Source organism: Cibotium barometz, chromosome 31 (genome assembly GCF_041138505.1).
Source record: "Cibotium barometz isolate CiBa-2024 chromosome 31, ASM4113850v1, whole genome shotgun sequence".
NCBI lineage: Eukaryota > Viridiplantae > Streptophyta > Polypodiopsida > Cyatheales > Cibotiaceae > Cibotium > Cibotium barometz.
Genome location: NC_141076.1, coordinates 36267433 through 36289909, shown reverse-complemented (window position 1 = coordinate 36289909; position 22477 = coordinate 36267433). Strand labels below are relative to the sequence as shown.

General features: G+C 43.3%; 1 protein-coding gene across 2 annotated transcripts in view; it reads left to right on the top strand.

The window, feature by feature from the left end:
• LOC147620810 (aspartokinase 2, chloroplastic-like) overlaps positions 1-12498 on the top strand; it is a 44748-nt gene extending 32250 nt beyond the window's left edge. Inside the window, exons 11-13 of one of the 2 annotated variants that reach the window (XM_086825086.1) lie at positions 9619-9735; positions 9839-9901; positions 10032-10377. In XM_086825086.1, coding sequence (XP_086681212.1) covers positions 9619-9735; positions 9839-9901; positions 10032-10124 — 273 coding nt within the window. In that variant the 3' untranslated portion in view covers positions 10125-10377. Of the gene's footprint in view, positions 1-9618; positions 9736-9838; positions 9902-10031; positions 10378-12347 lie in introns of those variants that run through there. The other variant, XM_086825088.1, reaches the window with a different exon arrangement.
• Positions 12499-22477: the final 9979 nt, after the last annotated feature.

Below are 22477 nucleotides of genomic sequence, written 5' to 3'. Positions count from 1 at the left end.
AAGCTTTTACCCTCTACTCGAAAAGAACGGGAGACTCAGGCACAATTGTGGGATCGTGTCTATACGCATGTGCGTTCTTTGATCTTCCTTAGTTACACACCACATGTGATTAATCATATCAAACATATGACGCTAGCCAGAGAGATTTGGCAGCATTTGGCTTCTCTGTATAACAAGGTATCATCCATGAAGCGGATCTCCTTGGAAGTGTAGATGCGGGTGATGGATCCTACAAAGTCTTCGACGATGTGGGAGCACATCAACAAGTTGCAGGCTCTTCAACAGGAGGTTCTTCAGGCTAGGAAGGAGATATCTTCAGAGAACATGGGCATCACTTTGCTGTCTCATCTGACCTCTCAGTACTTAGCTTTCTACACCTCTTTGATCACCAGTGGCAGGCTCAACACCATCACTTGGGAGGAGCTTGTGCCTATGGTCTTGGACCAAGAAGAGCGTTTTACGAACCCTCCATAGGGCGGAGGTTTCGAGACCTTGACTGGTCAGCGGTCACAAGGCCGCAGTAAGGGCAAAGGGAAGTCTTCACAGGAGAAGTCTTCCGAGTAGGAGCTTGACTTGGATCGTGGGGCCTTAAAGGCAAAGAGGACCTGTAACAATTGTGGTGAGAAAGGCCATTATTGAAGGAAATGTCCTAAGCAGAGCACCAAGAAGGGTGTAAATTTCTCAGCAGTAACCGTAAAGACTCCAGCTTTCGTACACTTGGAGATTATGGACACCAGCGTTTCATCTTCTTCGAGCAGGGAGGCGGTTGGACTCACCGCTACGGACACTCGGGACTGGATTCTCGACAGTGGTGCTTTTAGGCACATGACTCCTTCTCGAGAGTTACATTCTGATTGGTGATGAGTCCACTATCCCTATTCACAGTAAGGGCAGGTTAGAGATCGTTCCTGATGGTAGAGGGGGGTGATGGGGAGAAACAGTTAGGGTTTGAGTTCATTCATGGGAGACATACACAGAGAAGCAAGGGAGAGAGAGAGAGAGAGAGAGTTGTGGGGATAAGTCAACTCACCAAGTGAGTGTGTGACTCCCCTATCACACATGTATATTGCACTAGTACACATAGTGCACTTAGTACATTAAAAGTACTAAGTGTACTATGTACTATAACTTATGGGCTTGTACACACTATAAGGGTGGGCATAACGCCTTTACCCCAACAACCTCCCACTTAAAGGCAAAGTGCCCTTAAGTAAAGGAAAAGAAAAAATCAGCATGTACATGATAATATACAAGGCCATATCAAGGCTGAAACTGGCCTCATCCAATGCCCATCAAGTGTCTGCAATGAGCAAACCGCTCCGGAGACAAACTCTTCGTCAACAGATCAGCCGGGTTGTCATCCGTATGAATCTTAACAAGCTGAATTTGCTTGTTCTCTATCACCTCTCTGATGAAGTGATACTTCACATCCACATGCTTCGTCTTTGCATGAAAAACAGGGTTCTTTGCCAACTGAATGGCACTCTGACTGTCACAATGCAACAATGGAATATCCCCTGTATAGCCCAAATCAACCACTAACCGAGATAGCCATAATGCCTCCTTGCAAGCCTCTGTGGCTGCAATATACTCGGCCTCTGTAGTAGATAAGGCAGTGCACTTCTGCATCCTGGATATCCATGACACAGCACCTCCTGTGAATGTAAATACATAACCGGTAGTAGACTTCCGGTTATCTGGATGACCGGCATAATCCGAATCCGTGTAACCATGCACTAATGCATCCTGTTTGCCAAAGCAAATGCACAAATCCTGTGTGCCCTTCAGGTATCTCATGACACCTTTCACTGCTTCCCAATGCTTCTTGCCAGGGTTGGCCATGTATCTAGAAACCACTCCCACTGCAAATGCAATGTCCGGCCTAGTAGCAACCATGGCATACATGAGACTGCCACAAGCTGAAGCATACGGAATCTTGGCCATATCCCTGTCTCTATCTGACTGTGGGCTGTCCATAGCACTGAGTTTCACATATGGAGGCAAAGGAGTACTAGCTTTCTTCCCCCCGTCCATATTGAACCTCTGCAAAACTTTGCCAATATATTCCTTCTGAGACAAATACAACACATGCTGATTTCTGTCCCGAAGTATCCGCATACCCAAGATGTGATTTGCATCACCCAGATCCTTCATATCAAAGGTCTCATGCAGCCTCTTTTTCAATGCATCCATCTCTTTACGAGATTTCCCGGCAATCAACATATCATCAACATACAAAATGAGAATCAAGAGACTGCCATCCAAAGCTTTCTTGGTGTACAAGCAGTGATCTATGTCAGTTCTCCTGAATTTTTGAGATTTCATGAATGTATCAAATTTATGATACCATTCTCTTGGTGCCTGTTTGAGCCCATAAAGACTCTTTTTCAGCTTGCATACAAGCTTCTCCTTTCCACTTACTGCATAACCCTCTGGCTGCTGCATATATATCTCCTCATGGAGATCACCATGAAGAAAAGCAGTCTTCACATCCATCTGAATCAAGTCCAGATCATCATGCGCAACCAAAGCCAACACAGCTCTAAGTGTGGTCATTTTGACCACTGGAGAGAAGATCTCATCAAAGTCCACACCATATTCCTGCTTGAAGCCCTTAGCCACTAACCTGGCTTTGTATCTTGGCTTTGCATCTGGTGCAACTTTGAGCCTGTATACCCACTTGCAAGGCAAAACCTTCTTGCCTGCAGGCAAAGGCACCAACTTCCAAGTTCCATTTTTATGCAGAGAATCCATCTCTGACTTCATGGCACGCTCCCATAGAGCTTTGTCTGCCCTCTGTAAAGCCTCTTTATAACATGAGGGCTCCCCACAGTCAGTAAGCATCAAATAGTCAACCCCTGGAACAAACCTGTCAGGGGCTCTGGAGGGTCTAGTGGACCTCCGTACCCAATGACCATCATTTGCAGGTTGCTGTCCAGCCTGCATATCACCCATTGGTGGCTCCTGTTCCATGCCATAAGGCTGAAAAATCATGCCCGGTATCTCCTCTAACTGTGGTATATCCATAGGGATATCTTCTGCCATCTCTGGCTGTCCATTTGGACCATTTTCAGCACCATTTAAGGGCTGGTTTTCCTGCTGTAATGGCTGATTTACAGCCCTTTGTTGTTGTCCATGATGTCCATCATCATCAAAGATGACTCTGCCAGGCTCCTGTTGCCTTGCAGGCTCCTTATACATGCATGTTTCATCAAAAATGACATCATTGCTGCGTATGATCTTTCTATTCATGGGATCCCTAAGTCTATACCCCATTTCACCTCTGTCACCATATCCTAGGAATATGCATTTGTGAGACTTAGGATCAAGTTTGGTGCGCATTTCCCTGCGTATGTGCACGTACGCAACGCAACCAAACACTCTCAAGTGCTTGTATGACGGAGGCTTCCCTGTCCATACTTCTTCTGGCACTTTCCCACCAAGCCTCGTGTTAGGTGACCTGTTTATAAGGTGAACGGCTGTCATAACAGCTTCAGCCCAAAAACCATGAGGTAATGCAGCATGTGACAACATAGAACGGACCTTCTCCTGTATGGTCCTGTTCATCCTCTCTGCTGTCCCGTTTTGTGGAGGATCATAAGGAGTAGAGAGCTCCCTCTTGATGCCTTTAGCATCACAAAAGTCCTGAAACTGTTTGGACGTATACTCTCCACCATTGTCGGAACGCAAAGCCTTCAGTGTTTTGCCAGTTTGATTCTCAACAAGAGCAACAAACTTCTGAAACACTGAGAATGTATCACTCTTCAAGCGAAGAGGATAGACCCACACCTTGCGTGTGGCATCATCAATAAAAGACACAAAATATTTTGCCCCTCCCAAAGAAAGCTGAGGCATCTCACATACATCTGTATGCACAAGCTCTAACTGAGCATCTTTCTGTCCAAGAGCTTTCTTATGGGGGCACTGTAGTTGCCTACCATATATACAATGCTCACAAAACTGAAAACTTGAAAACTTTAGAGAAGGCAAGTAACCCAAACGAGACAATTGCTCCATTCCCTTGACACTCATGTGTCCCAACCGGCTATGCCACATAGAGATTTCCGGCAGCTCGGTTGCATTTACATTAGCATGGTGACAAACACCTGCATGCATAAAGTAAAGAGTGTCCACCTTAGAGCCTCTGGCAACAACCAGTGAGCCCTTACAAATCTTCCACTTTCCACTACCAAATGTGGTAACATAATCAGCATCATCAAGCTGTCCAGTAGAAAGCAGATTCTTCTTGATCTCAGGCACATGCCTGACATCATGGAGCATAAGCTGTGAGCCATCTGAAAATACAAGCCTCACATCACCTCTGCCAAGAATTTTGCATGCATGGTTATCACCCAAATAAACCACTCCTTCATTGCCAGCAGTGTACCTGACAAACAAGTCTCTGCAACCTGTGACATGAAAGGAGGCACCTGAATCAATGATCCATGAGTGCATACCATGACCACCTGTAAGAAGTGAATGGGCATCAAGTGAAGACGTAAAGAGGACCTCATCCTCACTGCCACCTGCATGTGACACATTGATTTCTTCAATCTTGACTCCACTTTTGCCCTTTGGCTTTACATCTTTGGCTTCATCCTTGTCTTTGTCTTTGCCTTTTCCCTTTTCTTTTTGATCATTTTTCCATTTGTAGCATTGCTTTTTAATGTGTCCCTTCTTGCCACAATAATGGCATTCCAAATTCTTTTTGGAGCGAGACTTGCTCCTTCCCCTTTCTTGGCTTTTTCCCCTTTGCTGGGATCTCCCACGTGCATTCATTGCATTGGACTTTCCAACAGAGTTGTTCTTCCTGTTCATCTCTTCTTGAAGAAGAGCACCCTCAACATCTGCATATGACAGCATAGCATTCGAATTGCTAGTGGCTGTCCTGAATGTGTCCCAACTCTCTGGCAAAGTGCATAACAAAAAAGTGGCTTTGAACTCATCGTCCATTGCCAACTTTTGATTGATGACTTGGCTGACAATACCATTAAACTCATTGAGATGGGCTGTCATAGAAGCCCCTTCCTTCATCTGAAGACCTATGAGTTTCTTCAACCAATACACTTTGCTTGAGGCACTTTGTTGGGCATACAAGTCCTGCAATCTCTGCCACATTCCCCAAGCTGTCTTCTCTTCACGAATGCTGAAAAGTAATGAGTCTGACACAGACAACATGATAGTAGATCTTGCCAACTCATCCATATCTTCCCACTCTTCAGCAGTAAGAGAAGCGGGCATTACACCCCTTTCTTTGATAGGCTTGTGCTGCTTTTTCTGGAGCAACACATTGTAGCACTGGGTTTGCCAAATATCATAATTATGCGAGCCTTCAAGCTTCTTGATGTGAAGCAATGAAGAGCTCTCACCTGTGGTTGCCATAGCAATATGCAACCTTTAATGCCTGACTCCCTGCAAATGTGCAAACACTGCACCCAAAGCACACAAAGTGCTTACAAATGTTCTCCCAAGCTTTATCTCCCACTGCGGAAGCAAGAATGCAACTTTTCTCCCACTTTTTGTGATGAAAACACCAAAATCTGGTTGCTGCAGATTTTGGACAGCACCTTAAATGTGCTCTTTTGCCCTTCCAAAGTACTGTACAACAGTACCAAGTGCTCACCAATGATGTACCAAACCTGTACCGGCAATTTCAGCAGCTGAAATTGAACCTTTTGGTCACTCAAAACAGTGTACAGCCATGACAAAACATGCACAAAGCTGTGCCAAATCTGTACCAGCAGGTACAATAGCAATAAATGCTCTCCTGGCTGTCCAAATGAGTGAAAATCAGATTTTTACAGTCACGAACACTGCATAAAACAGTCCCGAACAGAAATTGGGCAAAAGCCCCTTGACTGCAAGCTGATTTCTGAGGATTCAAGGCATAAATGTCTTGCCTGCTGCTTTGCCAAGCTCAACAAGCATACAAACTTGAAAAGCCCCTTGATTTGAGATCAATTTCTGATCATGCATGGTACATTGACGCACATGAAGGCATCCAGAGTGTTCACGATGCTTCCCCCTGGCCACATATACATCAAATACATGAAAGCCCCTTGATTTACAGGCACATTGAGTGCTTGTAAGGCATCAGCACATTAACCACAGCATCAAATGCGATTGCCTGCATGCAAATCAACCAAATCGGCACAAAAGCCCCTTGATTTGCACTGCAATTTGCTGCAATTTTGCCCAAATGTGCGATTTTTCACATCATACAGCATGTATGAGTGCTTAATTGCACAATTACATCAAAAGCCCCAAATTTCGACATCCAATTTCCTGCAAATTGATCCTGATTTGACCAATTTCCTGCAAATTTATCCTGATTGTGACCAATTTCCTGCAAATTGATCCTGATTGTGACCAATGTCACCCAATTTTGCCAATTTTGCTCAAAAAATTGAGCAATTGGGCACCTGTACCTGCTCAATTGATTAAATTGATAAGAAATTCGCAAAAAATTAGAGGCAAAAATACCTCTGAAATTTCTGATTTTTCTTGCAGGAAAGGAGAGCGTCGATTTTGCTGTTGATGCTGCTGCTTGCAGGCTTCTGTGCAGGTGGACACAAGAGAGTCTTGCCAAGCCTTGTGCAGAAGGCTGTGGCTTCTTTGACAACCGAGTCAGAGGCTTATGCGCCTGCCTGTTGACGCCTTGTGACTGAGTCTGACCACCACCACGTAGGTGTGTTGCCTGACGTGGAGCTGATGATTGTGCGCCTCCCGCCTTTGCCTGTGTTGCTTTCGCCTAGCGCATCTACGCCTAGTGCCAAGCTGCAAGACGGGCTCCGCCCAACGATTCTTCGCTCGTTGTTTCAGCCACGCTACACGCTGTTCGCACTGCTCAAGCGATTCGCATAGCTGTCGCCGACGCTTAACGGCCGCCTTGTGTTTGCCTGGTTCGCTTGCTGCTGAGCGCCTGGCGCCAAGTGCGTGCGCTGGAACTCCACGCTTCACCCGCCTAGCGCCTATACGCCCGATTGGATTACGTCTATGCCTGGCTATGCGCAGTCGACGGGCTCCCTTCGCTATGCTGCCTTACGTATCTGACACGCCTCACACGCCTTGGTTGCAGTAGGCGCCTGACACGCCTTGTGGCCACCAACTCGCCCAGCCTGCGAATGCTGCCTTGTGCCACGAGCTCGCCCAGCCTGTAAATGCTGCCTTGTGCCACGAGCTCGCCCAGCCTGTCTGGTCGCTTCTAGCTTGACTGGAGACTCTGAAGACAACAAAGGACCAGGGAAGAATCTGCTTGCACCGAATGGCTCTGATACCAGTTGATGGGGAGAAACAGTTAGGGTTTGAGTTCATTCATGGGAGACATACACAGAGAAGCAAGGGAGAGAGAGAGAGAGAGAGAGTTGTGGGGATAAGTCAACTCACCAAATGAGTGTGTGACTCCCCTATCACACATGTATATTGCACTAGTACACATAGTGCACTTAGTACATTAAAAGTACTAAGTGTACTATGTACTATAACTTATGGGCTTGTACACACTATAAGGGTGGGCATAACGCCTTTACCCCAACAGGGGGGAGCATTCCTAGGTTCACTTTGTTCGTGAGAAGTTTTTTGCTGATGACATCTTGCTAGAGTTTTGTTCGACGGAGGACAATGCGGTGGACCTCTTCACGAAGTCTCTACCTCACACTATGCTCCGGCAGCACTCCAGCTCACTGGGGTTGGTTCCACATCCAGGAGCTGAGAGAGGGTGTTAGCAGTCATCTCCTGTCTGTATAGTACACACTAGGGCCATTGTTGTGGGTGTGTCCGCCCATTTAGATGTTTGTCCATTTTTCCCTATTTTTCCATGTATTTTTCCCTATTTTTATGGTCGTGGGGTAGTAGTGTGCTGGCCGATTGTTTTATGTCCTAGCCGACTGGATTATACAGGCCGACTTGCTGTTTTTGGAAGTCATGGACGTCAAGTGTGCTGTCGGTTGCTTTTAGGCTGGCCGACCAGCACTGAGGGGTGATATAAATATCACCCTTGGCCCCCCACACCTTTTATACCGGATCTTGTATATAGTAGAGTTTATACAGCATCTCTCTCTCTCTTCTGCGGTTGCTTTTCTACACTTAGTTCTGCGTTTAGATTCAGGCTGGTGGTTCTCTCCTGCATGCGCTCGTCTTCAGCGTAGAGTCCTGTTGCGTGTGCTCTCAGTTTTCTGTCTCATATCCGCTATGTATTCTGATAGAAACGGCCATGGAAACAGATGGGGTCTTGAAACAGAGAAACGCGTTTTTAGGGACTGAAACGGCCATTTCCAGTGACTATGATGTCCCTCCATTGGCCTAGCTTACAAACACAATGACACTAATGGAATTTTTGTTGGGGTTGTCCGAAAATAGTAACCTTCCTAGATTTTAGCAGTGTGATCCTTTGTAATCCACCTTATTAGAAATGTATGTGAGCACCATGTAGAACCATGTTTCAATACTAGATCTCTCTCAAATCCTTGGGAGCTCGCCATACATGCTTTCCACATGACACTTAGCTCCAAAGCCCATTTTTGTGTCCAAGAAGCCACTCGAGCGCCTAAACCAAGCTTCAGGCACTAGAGCTTTTGTATTAGATAATCTCTCACTCCCAAAGCTTGTACTTTCCAAATATTTAGACGCCTTGGAGTCCACCATGTTCAGGCTGGTGACATTTGGTAGGCCGACACGAGAAGTTTGGAAAACATATTCAATAATTGCTTTTTTCCTCTTTTTATGGGGCTCCTTCCTATGTCCAGCTCTCTGCCCCTTTTTGTTTGGGTAAAAGGGCACCCACTGGGTGCCTATAGGTTGTCCACAGCCAAGATCCCGTAAATGCATCAAACAATGGCCAAATGTTACCTTGCTAGAGTCTTGGATGGGAAACAGGTTGTCACACAAATTCCTAAATGACTTGATTGGTATTCCGGGCACCCAACCATGGGTCTAATAAGTGCCTAGAACCCATGTACAACATTACAGATTGCAAGCATGTTACATACGACCTTTCGTCAGTGACGAGACTCCTAGACCTAAATGGTGCCTAGTGGAGTGTCCCTGGACAAGGGCTCACAACATGCCCAATGCCCATCACAAAGGTATGCTAGATTACGTAGAATGTCCACGTGGTACCCTAGTATAATAGGTGCACGTGACAATTATTCTTCAAGTCAGTTGTCTTGCGAGTCTCTCCATATGCGTACGAATTGGTTTGTCAAGTAGAGAGCCACACCTCTCCTTCTACTTGATTGAGGTCACACATCTCGAACCCTGCATAAAGGCCTCAACCTTTTTTGAAGTTTAAATAGACAATGGTAGCACCTTTGGTACTTGTAGTGTGCTTTTAAGTGGAGTATAACATGTCCCTTCATCTCACCACTGGTGTCTAAAAACCTTTGATACCGGGAGCTCTTTGTGATCCATCCACATCCTGTCCCAAATAACATGCATATTAGGAGCTCATTTGTCAGCCCTTTGCCGTGCACTTGTTTGTCAAAATACCATTTATTCTTGTCCAAACAATTTGTCTTGGCTAGTCTTGTCATTGTTCTCCTGATTTTGGGTGGAGTCTGTAGGGGAAAAACATGTGCCAAACTGCGATAAGAAAACTGCAGTATATTGTGTATGTCACAGGAATTGGACAATATGGTAGAGGAGCTTGAGAAGGTTTCAGTTGTTAAACTTCTCCAGCAAAGATCCATCATATCCTTGATTGGAAATGTTGAACGGTCATCTCTTATTCTGGAAAAGGTTTATATATCTAGCACTTCAGTTTTGTGATGTCTGTAAATCAAAATTGGCAGAGATTGTTAGTAGAGTGATCAGCTCATTTGTGGCACTTGCTTTCTCCTAGGTATTCTCTGTCTTCAGGAAGCAGGGAGTGAATGTGCAAATGATCTCACAAGGAGCCTCAAAGGTTAGATTTGTTTTGGTTCTTTTGAGACTTGTTTCTTATCTGTGATAATATCTCCTCTCTATGCATCTCACAGCTCAAGCAAATATATTATAGTAAGTTGACCTTAGTCCTGCCATTTCACTGTGTCTAGGTTAATATCTCACTGATTGTTAACAATGACGAAGCAGAGCAATGTGTGAAGGCCCTTCATGCTCTTTTCTTTGAAAGTTCCGGAGCCTTATAGAGCGAAGAGACTTCTACTGGGTGTTCACGTGACGCCCTTGCTCCTTGCTCGGCTGAACAGTAATAATTTTTTGACTTCATCAAGGGGCGGCGGTACAACTTGGGTAAGGTATATGTAAACCGCTATACGTTGCTATGAGAAAGAAAGAAAGAAAGTTGTAATAACGTCTTCGAAAGTCCAAAATGACCTATGAGACCAAAAGGTTACATCATATCCATGAGGTACATCATCCTGGGTACAAAATATTAATAAAGAGAGAGAGAGAGAGAGAGAGAGAGAGAGAGAGGCACCTGTACCCAGAGTTAAAGTCTATGCAACCCCAATTAGGGATGAGACAGGTTGCCTCAAGTGATGGACAAGTTTGGATGGGGGGACAATAGGCAGTGGGTGCCCATGTGTGGACCAGTTGAGTAGGCGAGCAAATGTGAACATGGCGGCTTAGTGAGGTAGTTGGTTGATTAGTCGATCTGCATAAAAGGGGGTTGAGGACTTATAAATAGGGGCTTGTTTTTCCCACTTTAATCTTGAATCATCAAGTTCTGTTCTTCGGTACTTCAGCAACGTCAACTTGGGCACGTGAGTGTACAGATGTCAACCTGGACACGTGAGCTTGTAGACGAACAACCAAAAAAAAAAAAACTTGTCTGAAACTAGTTCTAGGCTTGCACTAGAGATACCAAGGACCTTTGATGCCAACTTGATTGGACGAAGTTGGAAACAATAGTCCAGTCAATTGCAGCAGATCAAACTCAAATCTACCAAGCCTTCAATTTGAGCGAACTACTAGCACTCAACAAAGTGCTTCTCTATTAGGAAGGCTACACTTCTTTAGATCCACCTCAAGCGAGGCACTTTTTGAGGAAATGGACCAATGAAACATAGACGTAAGTGGAGGAACAACGAAACCTCGGGAAACAAGAGCCACCAACACAAGTCTCAAAGCTCTGGATTCACCAATTGACTCTGTTAATGCCTTAAATTTTATGAAGAAGGCATTCAACCGCCCTATCTTTAGGTACAACTCTAGTGAAGGAGCATGAGCAAAACTTGGAATCTCAAGGCTCGCTCCCACAGGAAGTGGTCAAACCATGTCCGATACCAAAATATTCAAACATTTGGTGTCGATCTTGAGTTGGGTTATCCCAAGTAGACCATGACCGACAATCAATCCAACAACAACAATTACGGCAATCTAGACATGTCTCTTTTGTTGTACCACCAAGGACGAGTGCTCCACAGTACATGCATGCAACAACAAGCGCGCAGTGTAAGCAGGAGTCCCACTCTCCACATGAACCCATTCTAGAAGCGCCTCTACCATAGAACCGAGTTCCAGTTCTTCTTCGTTTGGACGAGGAATAGGGAAGATTTCCATTTGAGTACATTAGAGAAATCACATTTTGATGGCCTTGCTTATAATGTAGATTGAGATTTGGTAGCGTTGTTTGTCCCATCACTACCTTGACCTACTCATATTCTTGAATCCTTTAAAGTGAACACCAAGGTCATCCATAGAACCTTTTTAGTTGCTTTTTGAGGGCCACAAAGTTATCCTTTGGAAGGAGGCCTTGGAGTATGCCAATGTGTTCTCACAATCCAAAAAGCATGAGTTTTTGTACATAGTTCTTTCATTGTATCAAAAAAGTTTATTTAATGTTCGTTGGTTCAATGAGTACTTATGTGTGTCCCTACTAAATCCATTTAAAAAATAACATTTTAGATTCCAATAATATTTCAACATAATGGACAACATGTAATGGTCTCTTTCTTTACATGCAAAAAGCTTTTTGACGTTAACACAAAACCTTAGTCTTTAGGCATAGTCACAATTGGTGGAACTAACTTTCTACTTCATCATTTTGACATATTTAGGATTTGTCTTATAGGCTCATGAGTAATTTGCTTGATACAATCCACCTATGCAAGACCTTCTTTTTTGGGAACTTACTTTTGGTCCTTGTAGCTCTAAGCAAAAGAATCATCATAATCCATGAATATTGCCTTGAATACTACCATTTTTAAACTAGGGGGTTTCCCTTGACATAAATTAGCTATGGAATCATCTCTCATGTTCCCCACATTTTATGTTTTATTTTCTTTGTCTTTTCCCTCCTTTTCTTGAAAACCTTTGCTATAATAAGAAACACACTAACGATGCATCTCTCTTGTTTATCCATGTGTTAATCTCCATTTGCATCTCATGTGTATGGAATTTTTGTACAGGTTGGACCCTCTTGGGAAAGAGCTTAAATTAAATTATATGAACATTAGCTAGGTGCTTCAATCTCTACAGGCTCTCTACTACCATTTATTGGTCTCCACTCTTTCCTGTGAGTTTGTGTGTGTGTGTGTGAGAGAAATGAAATGTTATATTAACGTCTTCAAAAGGCCATAATGACCTATGAGACCAAAAGTTACATCATGGTGGATCTGATACAATGTCTGGATAAAAAAACCCAGAAAATGAAAAATAAAGATGATACTACTGGCACCTAGAAAATGAAACTGGAACTGGAATATAGCGAGGGGGGGGGGTCCGCTATGGAGGTGAGTGGAATATAGTGAGGGGATACAATATCATGTGGGACGGAGGGGTACACTATGGAGAGAGAGAGAGAGAGAGAGAGAGATTACCATAGTTAATTTTAAAGTGCATGTGAGTTCTGAAGGCGCAGGTTATGATAAGCAATTAAAGAAACAATCTCACAATGCCCTATGCAGTCACTCCTTTCTTTGCAAGCAATTAATGTTGTTTTGGCAGTTTTTCTTAATACCAAGAGATGGAAATGGTTGAGAAAAGTCTTTGCTAGTCTCCTTTGGGTGTTCTTATAACCTGTAAGTTGTCCTTTGAGCAGAGATAGTAATTAATGGATTGTTTTTATCTACTTAGTCACTAATTACTAATACAAAAAAAAAGCGTAGCAAAATAGACATGAATTATATAATTCGAATAGGCAAACAAGGTCTTGACGATTTCACTTTGGAATTATGTGAATTTATGATTAATTATTAAATTAAGCCTTAATTAAGGGCTAATTATTCGCCTTTATTAGTATTTATTGCCTTGTTTTGTAATCAAGATAATTAAGAATTAGTCACCTTTATTAGTTAGGAATTCTATCAATGTTTTACAAGCAATTAGGCTAAATCACTTAACTGTAAAATAATTACTTTGATTTGTAATCAAATAGGGAATTCTATCAATGTTTTACAAGCAATTAGGTAAATCACTTAATTGTAAAACAACTATGGGGAAATCCCTTGAATAATGTTTGATTGGTTGTGTGAATGGATTCGTAATTATGGGATTAGAGTACTAATTCTATTGTTGAATCAATAGTTGTACATGTAATTAACTAGGTGATTGAAAAGCTAAATTGAGATATAGGGCTTTTCATTGAAAATGTGGATCAACTCTTAGTAAATTCTTAATTAGTGATAGTTATAAGATGCACAATCAATTTCTAACCATACGTAGAAACATGCGATTTTCCCAATACTTGTTGCCTACAACACGTTGTGATATCTCAAGGGACCCTTTCTTCCTTGATCACACATCAAATAATGCTAGTTTGGGGCTAAAAATGTGCATGATCATCCATCAAATCTTAGCCATTCGATAAAAATAATCTCAAACCTCCATTCTCATCCCATTGGGATCACTTCAAGTGTGCAACCCTTGTGCCTTCACATCAATTGGCCATCTTAACATGGCACCTCATCATGTCATTGCATCTACCAACACATCCTATCCAAATTAGCCATTCACATCATGTCCACCACCTCAACTTTGAGAGCTTGCATCTTTCAATCAAGACCTTAGATTGATGTAGTAAAAAGAAAAGATGAAGATCTTCCCGAGTTCTACACATACATGATGCTACCCAATCTTAGCAAGTTTTTTTTGTGGCAAGTAGAAACTCCTACAAATCTCAAAGAGCACATCATATTGGAAAAGCCTATAAGGAAAAAAGTACACCATTTGGGAGAGCTATCCATGTATCAACCTAGGTACAAGGCCAATACTACTATGCTTAAAAGGATCAACTATAGGTTTAGGTGATGGCTATAGAGAAGCTACAAGTGCGTAAGGGCTTTAGCTGTTGCTGACTAATCACCCTCATGTTTGTAAGCTCTTAGCCATGTGGAAAGGCAAGACCACCATAGACATAATAATACCACATCTAAACACACGTCTAAGTCAAAAGCATATGTTAAAAGATGCTCAAAAGTAGACTCTAGCATCAAGCAAGAGAGATACAAATCCAAGAACAAAAACATGGAAGATGGCACTCTAAGTTGAGGTGCAAGATAGCATGTTGGCAAAGCAAGGACGTTTTTCGAATCTATAATGCTTTGCAAACTCCATGCATGGGAACACACTCATCACAAGAATGTTGAGAGGTTTAAAGGACAAAGTAGAGCCTCATGTCAATATGTTTAATATAAATTTATTGGCATAAGATTAGTCTTCTAAATTGTATAGTTGCATATACTTACATAGCTATGCTTCATGAATTTTTACATATATTAGCATTATTTCCATATCTTCGACTTTCTTCTTCCTCGTCGCTATACTCATTGTGAAAATTGAAGGTGTATGAGTGGGTTAATAGCCACCTTCAAGAGGCTTTTTGGAAGGATTGAGTTGTTTTATTTAAGTAATTGCCACAAAACTGCTGTCATAGCTTGCTATCAACCATTTGCAATTCATCTTAATGCAACAAAGCTTGTCATTAAGTTTGGCACCACAACTACTATGGAAGTTTCCTTTTATAGATACAAAGCTTACTATCAGGCCCATTTGTGATTCAGCTTAATGCAATGCTTTGGCATCCCAAATACTATGAAACTTTCCTTTTAAAGATATCGAACTTGCTAAAGCTCTCCAATCCCTTCTCTATAGGAAGTGGCTATGGGCGTTGCTCTTTATTCTAGATTCTTAGGGGCATGTTGAAGGATAGCCTTCAAGCAGTGGAATTCAACAAATATAAGGAGCCCAAAGGGTGGGGAGTTTTCCATCTAGCAAACTTTTCCCTTAACCGCTTCTTGTTTGTATTGCAGGCCATGATAAAATTTTCCTCTCTGTACCTTGTGTCTGTGGGCTATATGGGCTAAGGCGATGTGTTTTTTCTCTGTGTATTGTGTATGTGGGCTGTATGGGCTTTAAGGCGATGCTGTGTGTATAGACTTACTTTGTGTATGTGGGCTGTATGGGTCAACAGATCGCCTCCTTCAAGCTCCCCAAAAGAATCTAGATGTGGGCACTTGTCTACCACTTGAGAGCATGCTATTACTAGTGACATTGCCTTTGGGATTGTTGAAAATTCTTATCAATCTACTTTGAGTGTTGTGCTTCTCTTATGAGTGTGTGAAGTGCCCTTATCAAATCACTTCACTTGTACTTTATACATTCTCATAAATCTGCGTTGAGTGTTGTGCTTCTCTCTTTGCTTGCTTGTTGCATTTGTGTGTGTGAATTGTTACCTTTGTCTCCACTCCAACAATTGGTGTCACAGTAGGTTCTCTTGGTCCTCATCTCCTCCTCGAGCTGCTCTTTTGATTGTCGTTGATTGAGCGATCCTCTTAGGTGGAGAAGGTTGCTCCTTCTCTGACATGGGATTGGGATACTTATTTTCTTTGGAAGGTTTGTGTAGTCAATGGGTTTCTTCTCTTTGGGAAGAGTTGTTTTGAGCAAGAGATCACCCATTGTCTCTATGAGGGAGGCAGCTTCAAAGCTATCATTCGGACCAATTTCAATGGTCCGAATAATTGAGCGATCCTCTTAGGTGGAGAAGGTTGCTCCTTCTCTGACATGGGATTGGGATACTTATTGAGTTTCTTTGGAAGGTTTGTGTAGTCAATGGGTTTCTTCTATTTGGGAAGAGTTGTTTTGAGCAAGAGATCACAACATCAATACCCTTGATAACTGGCATTGCGTTTTTGCATCCTCTTGGAGGTTTTCTTCTTTTGGACCTCAAGTTCGGGTTCTTTAGCATTTTCAGCGAAGGGCTACTATAGCCTTTAGGGCTTGCACCTCAAGATTTTTAGCTACTAACTTCGAGATTGAAGCCTTAGCTTTCTATTTCTTGGATGCCTTGGCAACTTCCCTCGACTTGGTTTTTGGAGCCTTGTGATAGCATTAAGGGGGACTATATGAATAAGTCCACCTTGTACACTTAACAAGTTAAGGCTCGTTGGAGTGGCTAACGCTTCGACCACTAAGGTGATTGTCACTCTGTTGGGAAAATCCTTGAAATCATGTTTAAATCCACACTTGTAACATGTGCCTCCATATAGGATTTGGCATTGGATTTGAAGATGGAGTGGGGTTACTTGGTGAGACGGCTCTATGAGGATACTTGGCAACACGGTGCAGGCACTTACAACAATGACAACATTGAAGAGGTGGCCTACATGACATACTATTGAAGTCTTTTGCTTTTTGTTACACCATAGCTTTGAACAAGAAGGCATAGTCAGGGGGGTGGATATCCATATGAATCGGAATGCTCATATGACTTGTAGCTCCCTAGTTTTGGACTCATGGCATAGTCACCGAGTACTATTGTACACTAGTGCGGTTCTAAGAAGAACCGTAAGGTGCTAATACTAGGTTTGTTTATACCTCTTGTTATAGGGTTTTGAAAAACGGGCAATGGATTATGCATCGAGTTGAGAAGCGTTTAGTGTGGGAAACAGTAGGACTAGTTGTTACTTTGGCACTAGGAGGATAAGTTGTGGTGCCAGGTATCCCTGGTACTGACAATGGGTTGTACTGTGGTTCCCATGATGGCGCTAGCAATGAACATAATACTGTTGTTATCTAGGCCTCAACATATCGCTCGGACACTCTGTACTGTGGTTTCCATGATGGCGCTAGCAATGAACATAATACTGTTGTTATCTAGGCCTCAACATATCGGACACTCTGTACTGTGGTTCCCATGATGGCACTAGCAAATGAGCACAATACCGTTGCTGTTTAGGCCTTAGCGTATCGACACTATGTACTTGTATGATCTCGGTGGCACATCAGGCCATATCTCTCCCTGGAAATAAGTGTGGATGTCTAGCTTGAGAAACTTTCTAGGGTTGTCCTTGAGGTTTCCCTTGTGGTTGGCCCTACTACCATTATTGGCCTAAACGATTGAGCAGATTTTCTACCAACTCGTCCATGCTGCTCGTGTCCTTGACTAGGACTCTAGCTCGTGCTGGTTGTAGGGCCCCCTTAGCCATTGAGGTTTTGAATGGGGTTTATTTTGGATATCCATATGAATCCGTTTTGGTGTGGGCAATAGGGCTAGTGGTTGTTTTAGCATCGGCGGGAGCATAGGTTATGGTGTCGGGTTTCCCTAGTACCAACAATGGATTATATTGTGGTTCCAATAGCACTAGCAATTAGCACAATATTAATGTTGTCTAAGCCTCAACATGGACACTTCGTACTTGATTTCGGTGGTAAATTACACACCATACCATATCTCTCATTGGAAATAAGTGTGGGTGACTAGCTTAAGGAACTAGTTAAAGTGTGGGTTAGCCTTGAGGTTGCAAACTGTTGAGCAAATTTTTTGCCAAACTCGTCCATGCTCATAGCCTTGACTAGGACTCTAGCTTGTGCTGGTTGGATACCCTTAGCTATTGAGGCTTTGGATGACGCATTCCCTATCTCTCTTGAATCAGGTGGATGACTTCTATTGCTCTACTGCTAGGTCTATTGCCTTGTGGCAATGCTCATCAAAGATGTAGTGTCTAGATCTATAGTGATGGTCATGAATCCTCTTGCTCTTGATACCAAACATAAATCGATCAATGACCAATAAGTCATCTAGTCTCTCACGCGGGGGCTACATCTCATGTGGAGATACTTGGTTCTAGTGACTTAGTCTCAACATTGTTTCACTCTCCTCTTGCTTGAGGTTATAGATATATGCAATGCAGCTCCACCTGGCTCCGTTGGGTGAGAATCCCACAATAAATGTGTGTCTCAAGACTTCCTAGCTTTCCTTTTCATGTGGGTTTAGAGACCTAAACGATTGGCCTACTTTGCCTTTAAGGCGAAGTCTAAATGAACAGATCTTGGTGGGGTCATCAATCCTTTCCATGACCTCACAAATTTGATCAAAGTTCTCTATATACTAAGTGGGATCTCTAGTTCCATAAAATTTGGTCATCATCTTTGAGATATTGATTGGCTTAGTTTTGCCTAGCTTTGAGCCTCTAGGTATTATGTTTGTGGCAAATCCCTTCCCATTGCAAATGACAGGCATCCTAAGCATGTCTTTTGCATATTCATGTGGCGGTGTAACGTAAGGGAGTAGTTGCACAAAATCCTATGTTTTAGGGTTTGGGAATTCTTGCCCCATGGAGTTGGGTTATGACACTGTCCTATACTATCGTCCTGGCTTTGAGGTTGTAGGCTTGCTTTGTGGCCAAGGACATGTGGATTCCTTTCATTTGTGGTAGTCTCGAACATTAGCTCTTTACCTTTGTGGATTCCTTTAGTTTGAGGTAGTCTTAGACGTGATCACTTTACCCTTCCTCACGTTCAATGTCCTCGTCTATATGGAGAAGAACTAGAACTTGGTTTCGTGGGGGTGAAGGCACTTCTATAATTAGTTCTTATGGATAGTGGGAGTCCTGCATTGCACCGTGTGTGGTTGTTGCTGTGTGTTTTGAGGAACACTTATCCTTAGTGGTACAACAAAGAAGGAGACATGTCCCGATTGGCGTAATTGCGGTTGCTAAGCTTCTTGGTGGTCGTGGTCAACTTGGGATAATCCCAGCTCATGAGCAACACCAAATGTTTGAAACATTGTGGTGCCCAACATAGTTTGACCACTTCTTAAGAGAGCAAGACTTGAGATTCTTGGCTCCTTCACTAGAGCTTTGTCTAAAGATATGATGGTTTAGTGCCCTCGAACATTAGCTCTTTACCTTTGTGGATTCCTTTAGTTTGAGGTAGTCTTAGACGTGATCACTTTACCCTTCCTCACGTTCAATGTCCTCGTCTATATGGAGAAGAACTAGAACTTGGTTTCGTGGGGGTGAAGGCACTTCTATAATTAGTTCTTATGGATAGTGGGAGTCCTGCATTGCACCGTGTGTGGTTGTTGCTGTGTGTTTTGAGGAACACTTATCCTTAGTGGTACAACAAAGAAGGAGACATGTCCCGATTGGCGTAATTGCGGTTGCTAAGCTTCTTGGTGGTCGTGGTCAACTTGGGATAATCCCAGCTCATGAGCAACACCAAATGTTTGAAACATTGTGGTGCCCAACATAGTTTGACCACTTCTTAAGAGAGCAAGACTTGAGATTCTTGGCTCCTTCACTAGAGCTTTGTCTAAAGATATGATGGTTTAGTGCCCGTCTCATGAAGTAAATGACTTTTACAAAACTAGTTTGTTGAACCTGGGTCTCCCACACGAGTGGCAGCACCTGTTTCTAGATGTTTCATTGTTCCTCTCTGTTGTTCCTAAAGGTGTTTTGTCTTCTTAACAACGGAGCGCTCTGTTGAGTGTCGGTCATTTGTTGGGACCTAAGTTTGAGTTGGTTCGAGGAAGTGTTGTTGGATGCACTATAGTTGACTATATTGTTGTTTCTAAAATTTAGTCCAAATCGTGTTTGCATTAAAGATTTTACTTTAGTGAAACATTCTAGTGCTTCCTAAATCAAGTCTGAAACTCATTTCAAACACATATATTCTACTCAAGCTACAAAATTTTAAAAATTTTCTTAAAAGACTCACGTCTTTAGATTCACATGTATTGACTCACATTTATTGACTCACGCCTCGAGACTTACGTCTCGACTCACGTGTGTTGACTTGCGCCTATAAATATATGTAAGCTCACGTCTATAAACTCACACCTTTTTTGTATGGACTAGACTCATGTACTTTATTTTTATGAAGTATACCCATTTAAGATAATTTTTTATGTACTAGACCTATGATAGATTAGTGTGCAATTATTTTGGCATTACTTTAATGCTCCAATAATTACAAAGGATATGAATTTTCATTCAAAATTGTAGCTGGTACAAATCGTATAACAAGAAAATCCTTGAAGTACATGACTAGGTATGTTCTTAAAAGTCTTTAGGACAAAAATAATTCATTGCAATAATATTAGATATGCCTACCTCTAAACTTACATCTGGTTGACTCACGTCCGTTGACTCATGGCTTCAAGTTTATGTCTCACGTCTCTTGGCTCACAATTCAAGCGTCCAAGCTCATGTCTATTGACTCGTATCTTTTTTCACGGGACCATGGACCCACATTTCCTAACTCGAGAATTTTTTGACATGCTTGAAACTTAATCAAGAGTGATTAGATATCATAATCCTAGTTAATGATTGTTACAAGTAATTAAGTTATTTTTTTGGTTGTTTTTTGTTGGTTTTGTATGCTTTAAAGCTACCAATTCAAAATATGTATGAAAGAGTATGAAATGCATGATTTTTTTTTTTTGGGGGGGGGGGGGGTATTTTGCATGTTTCTAAGCTACTAATTCGAACAATGCATGAAAAAATATGAAATGCATGAATAAAAATTAACCATCCCACTCTAATGGACACCTAATGGAGCTTAATACTCATATTTTTGGAGTGAATTTCACTCCTAATCACAATTACTAAGCTATTTCTTAGCTCAATGCAACAAGATCAACACTGTATGGGCTCCAAAATCATGCAAATCACCAAGAAACCACGGCTTTTCTATGCCAAGATATGAAAATAGAATGTCCTAATATAAAAAAACTTCAAAACAAAATCAAAAGCACTCCAAAATTCTATCTTTTTTGAAGTGTAACCTCCTAATCCACATCGGGCAATATTAGGTGATCCTAATAGCTTGGAATGGATCCCCATCACTGACGAAATATATGTTCGAGTCAATATCTGTGAGCAAAGAGATAAAAAACGAATCGAGCGAGCGAGTGAGCTGCGCTCCCCCCTCCTACACTGCTTCGCTACTGCCAGCGCCGTCCCCGCTTGCGCTTGCTCCCTCTCCCCCCCCGTTTTGCGCCTGTGCTTGCCCAACTACAGTAGCCCCCCCCCTTCTTGCGCCTGCCCCCCCTCCATTCGCCTTTCTGCACCCCCTCCCTTTTTGCACCCCCCCTCTCCCTTCGCCACCTATGACCCCCCCTCCGCCCTTCCTTTCCTTTCTACGCTCCCTCCTTCCTTTCCTTTCTACGCCCCCCCTCCTTTCGCCGCCTGTGACCCCCCCTCCTTCCGCTGGCCCCTTTCTCCCTTTGCCCGTTTCTATCTTTTTTCTTTTTCTAGCCTCGCCTCCCCCTCACCTTCGCTCTCTAGCCCTTCCGCTTCCCTTCTTCGTCTCATCCTTGTTCCTCCGACAGTGCCCTTAGGTTGTGGGCAATTCTTTATTTTTTCGGCAAGTTTCGGCCTCTTTTGGTCTTCGCTCCCAAGAGGACTCCATGGCAACTGCTCCGTCTCCCCCGACCAAGGCCGCCGCCGTTACTTGCCTTTTGATTTTCTGAAGTGGACCTGCAGCTTCTTGCTACGACTGTCGCATCCCTAGAGGCCTCCACTTTGGTATGCAAGATTGTCGGTAGCCGCCCCGTCGCGCGTGGCCAACTCAGAGATCTTCTTTAGGCTAGCCTCCTAGGTGCGCCTGCAAAGATCGTAGATTTTCATCCTTTGGGGCAAAGCTACTACTAGGTTGAGTTTGACTCACCACCGGCATAGCTGCGCCCCGTTGTGGCCCAGGCCTTCTTTGCACGGTGGCAACACAGCTTCGACCCGGCATATCCGACACATTACTTGGAGTTTCAAGCTTTCCCATGACAGTCTGCTTTCTAGGCCTCAGGAAGAAATACCTTTCTCTTCTCCCGATGATTAGTGGTGCCATCGAGAGAGTGATGGAATCCCCCCCACCGTTGCCTTGGCCCTCGCATGAGCAGCCGTGATTCCATCTCTCTTGCATCTGTGTTGCCTCGCCGGACTTTGTGCCTCACATGACATCCATTCCCCATTATGCAACGAGTGGAGTATTCCGGCCTTCTAGGACAATGCTTCATTTGCATACAAATGGGTCATCTGGCCAGAGCTTGTTGCCCTCGACGTCAGACTAGGAGACCACCCTTGGTGGTTCCCCGTCCTACTTTCCGCTCAGATCCTCACCAGGGGACCGAGGGAGGAGCAGGTTCCCAAGCCGTAGAGCACCGGGTTTCAACCATGGATGACCCATCAGCCGAAGAGTAGAGGACAGTTGGCCCCCGCCCCGATCGCCCGACTGAGCACTAGAGCTGAGCGTCGCCGCCATGCGCGCCAGGCTGACAGCATGCAGGAGGACTCAGTTCTGTTAGAGAACCGTTTCGAGCACT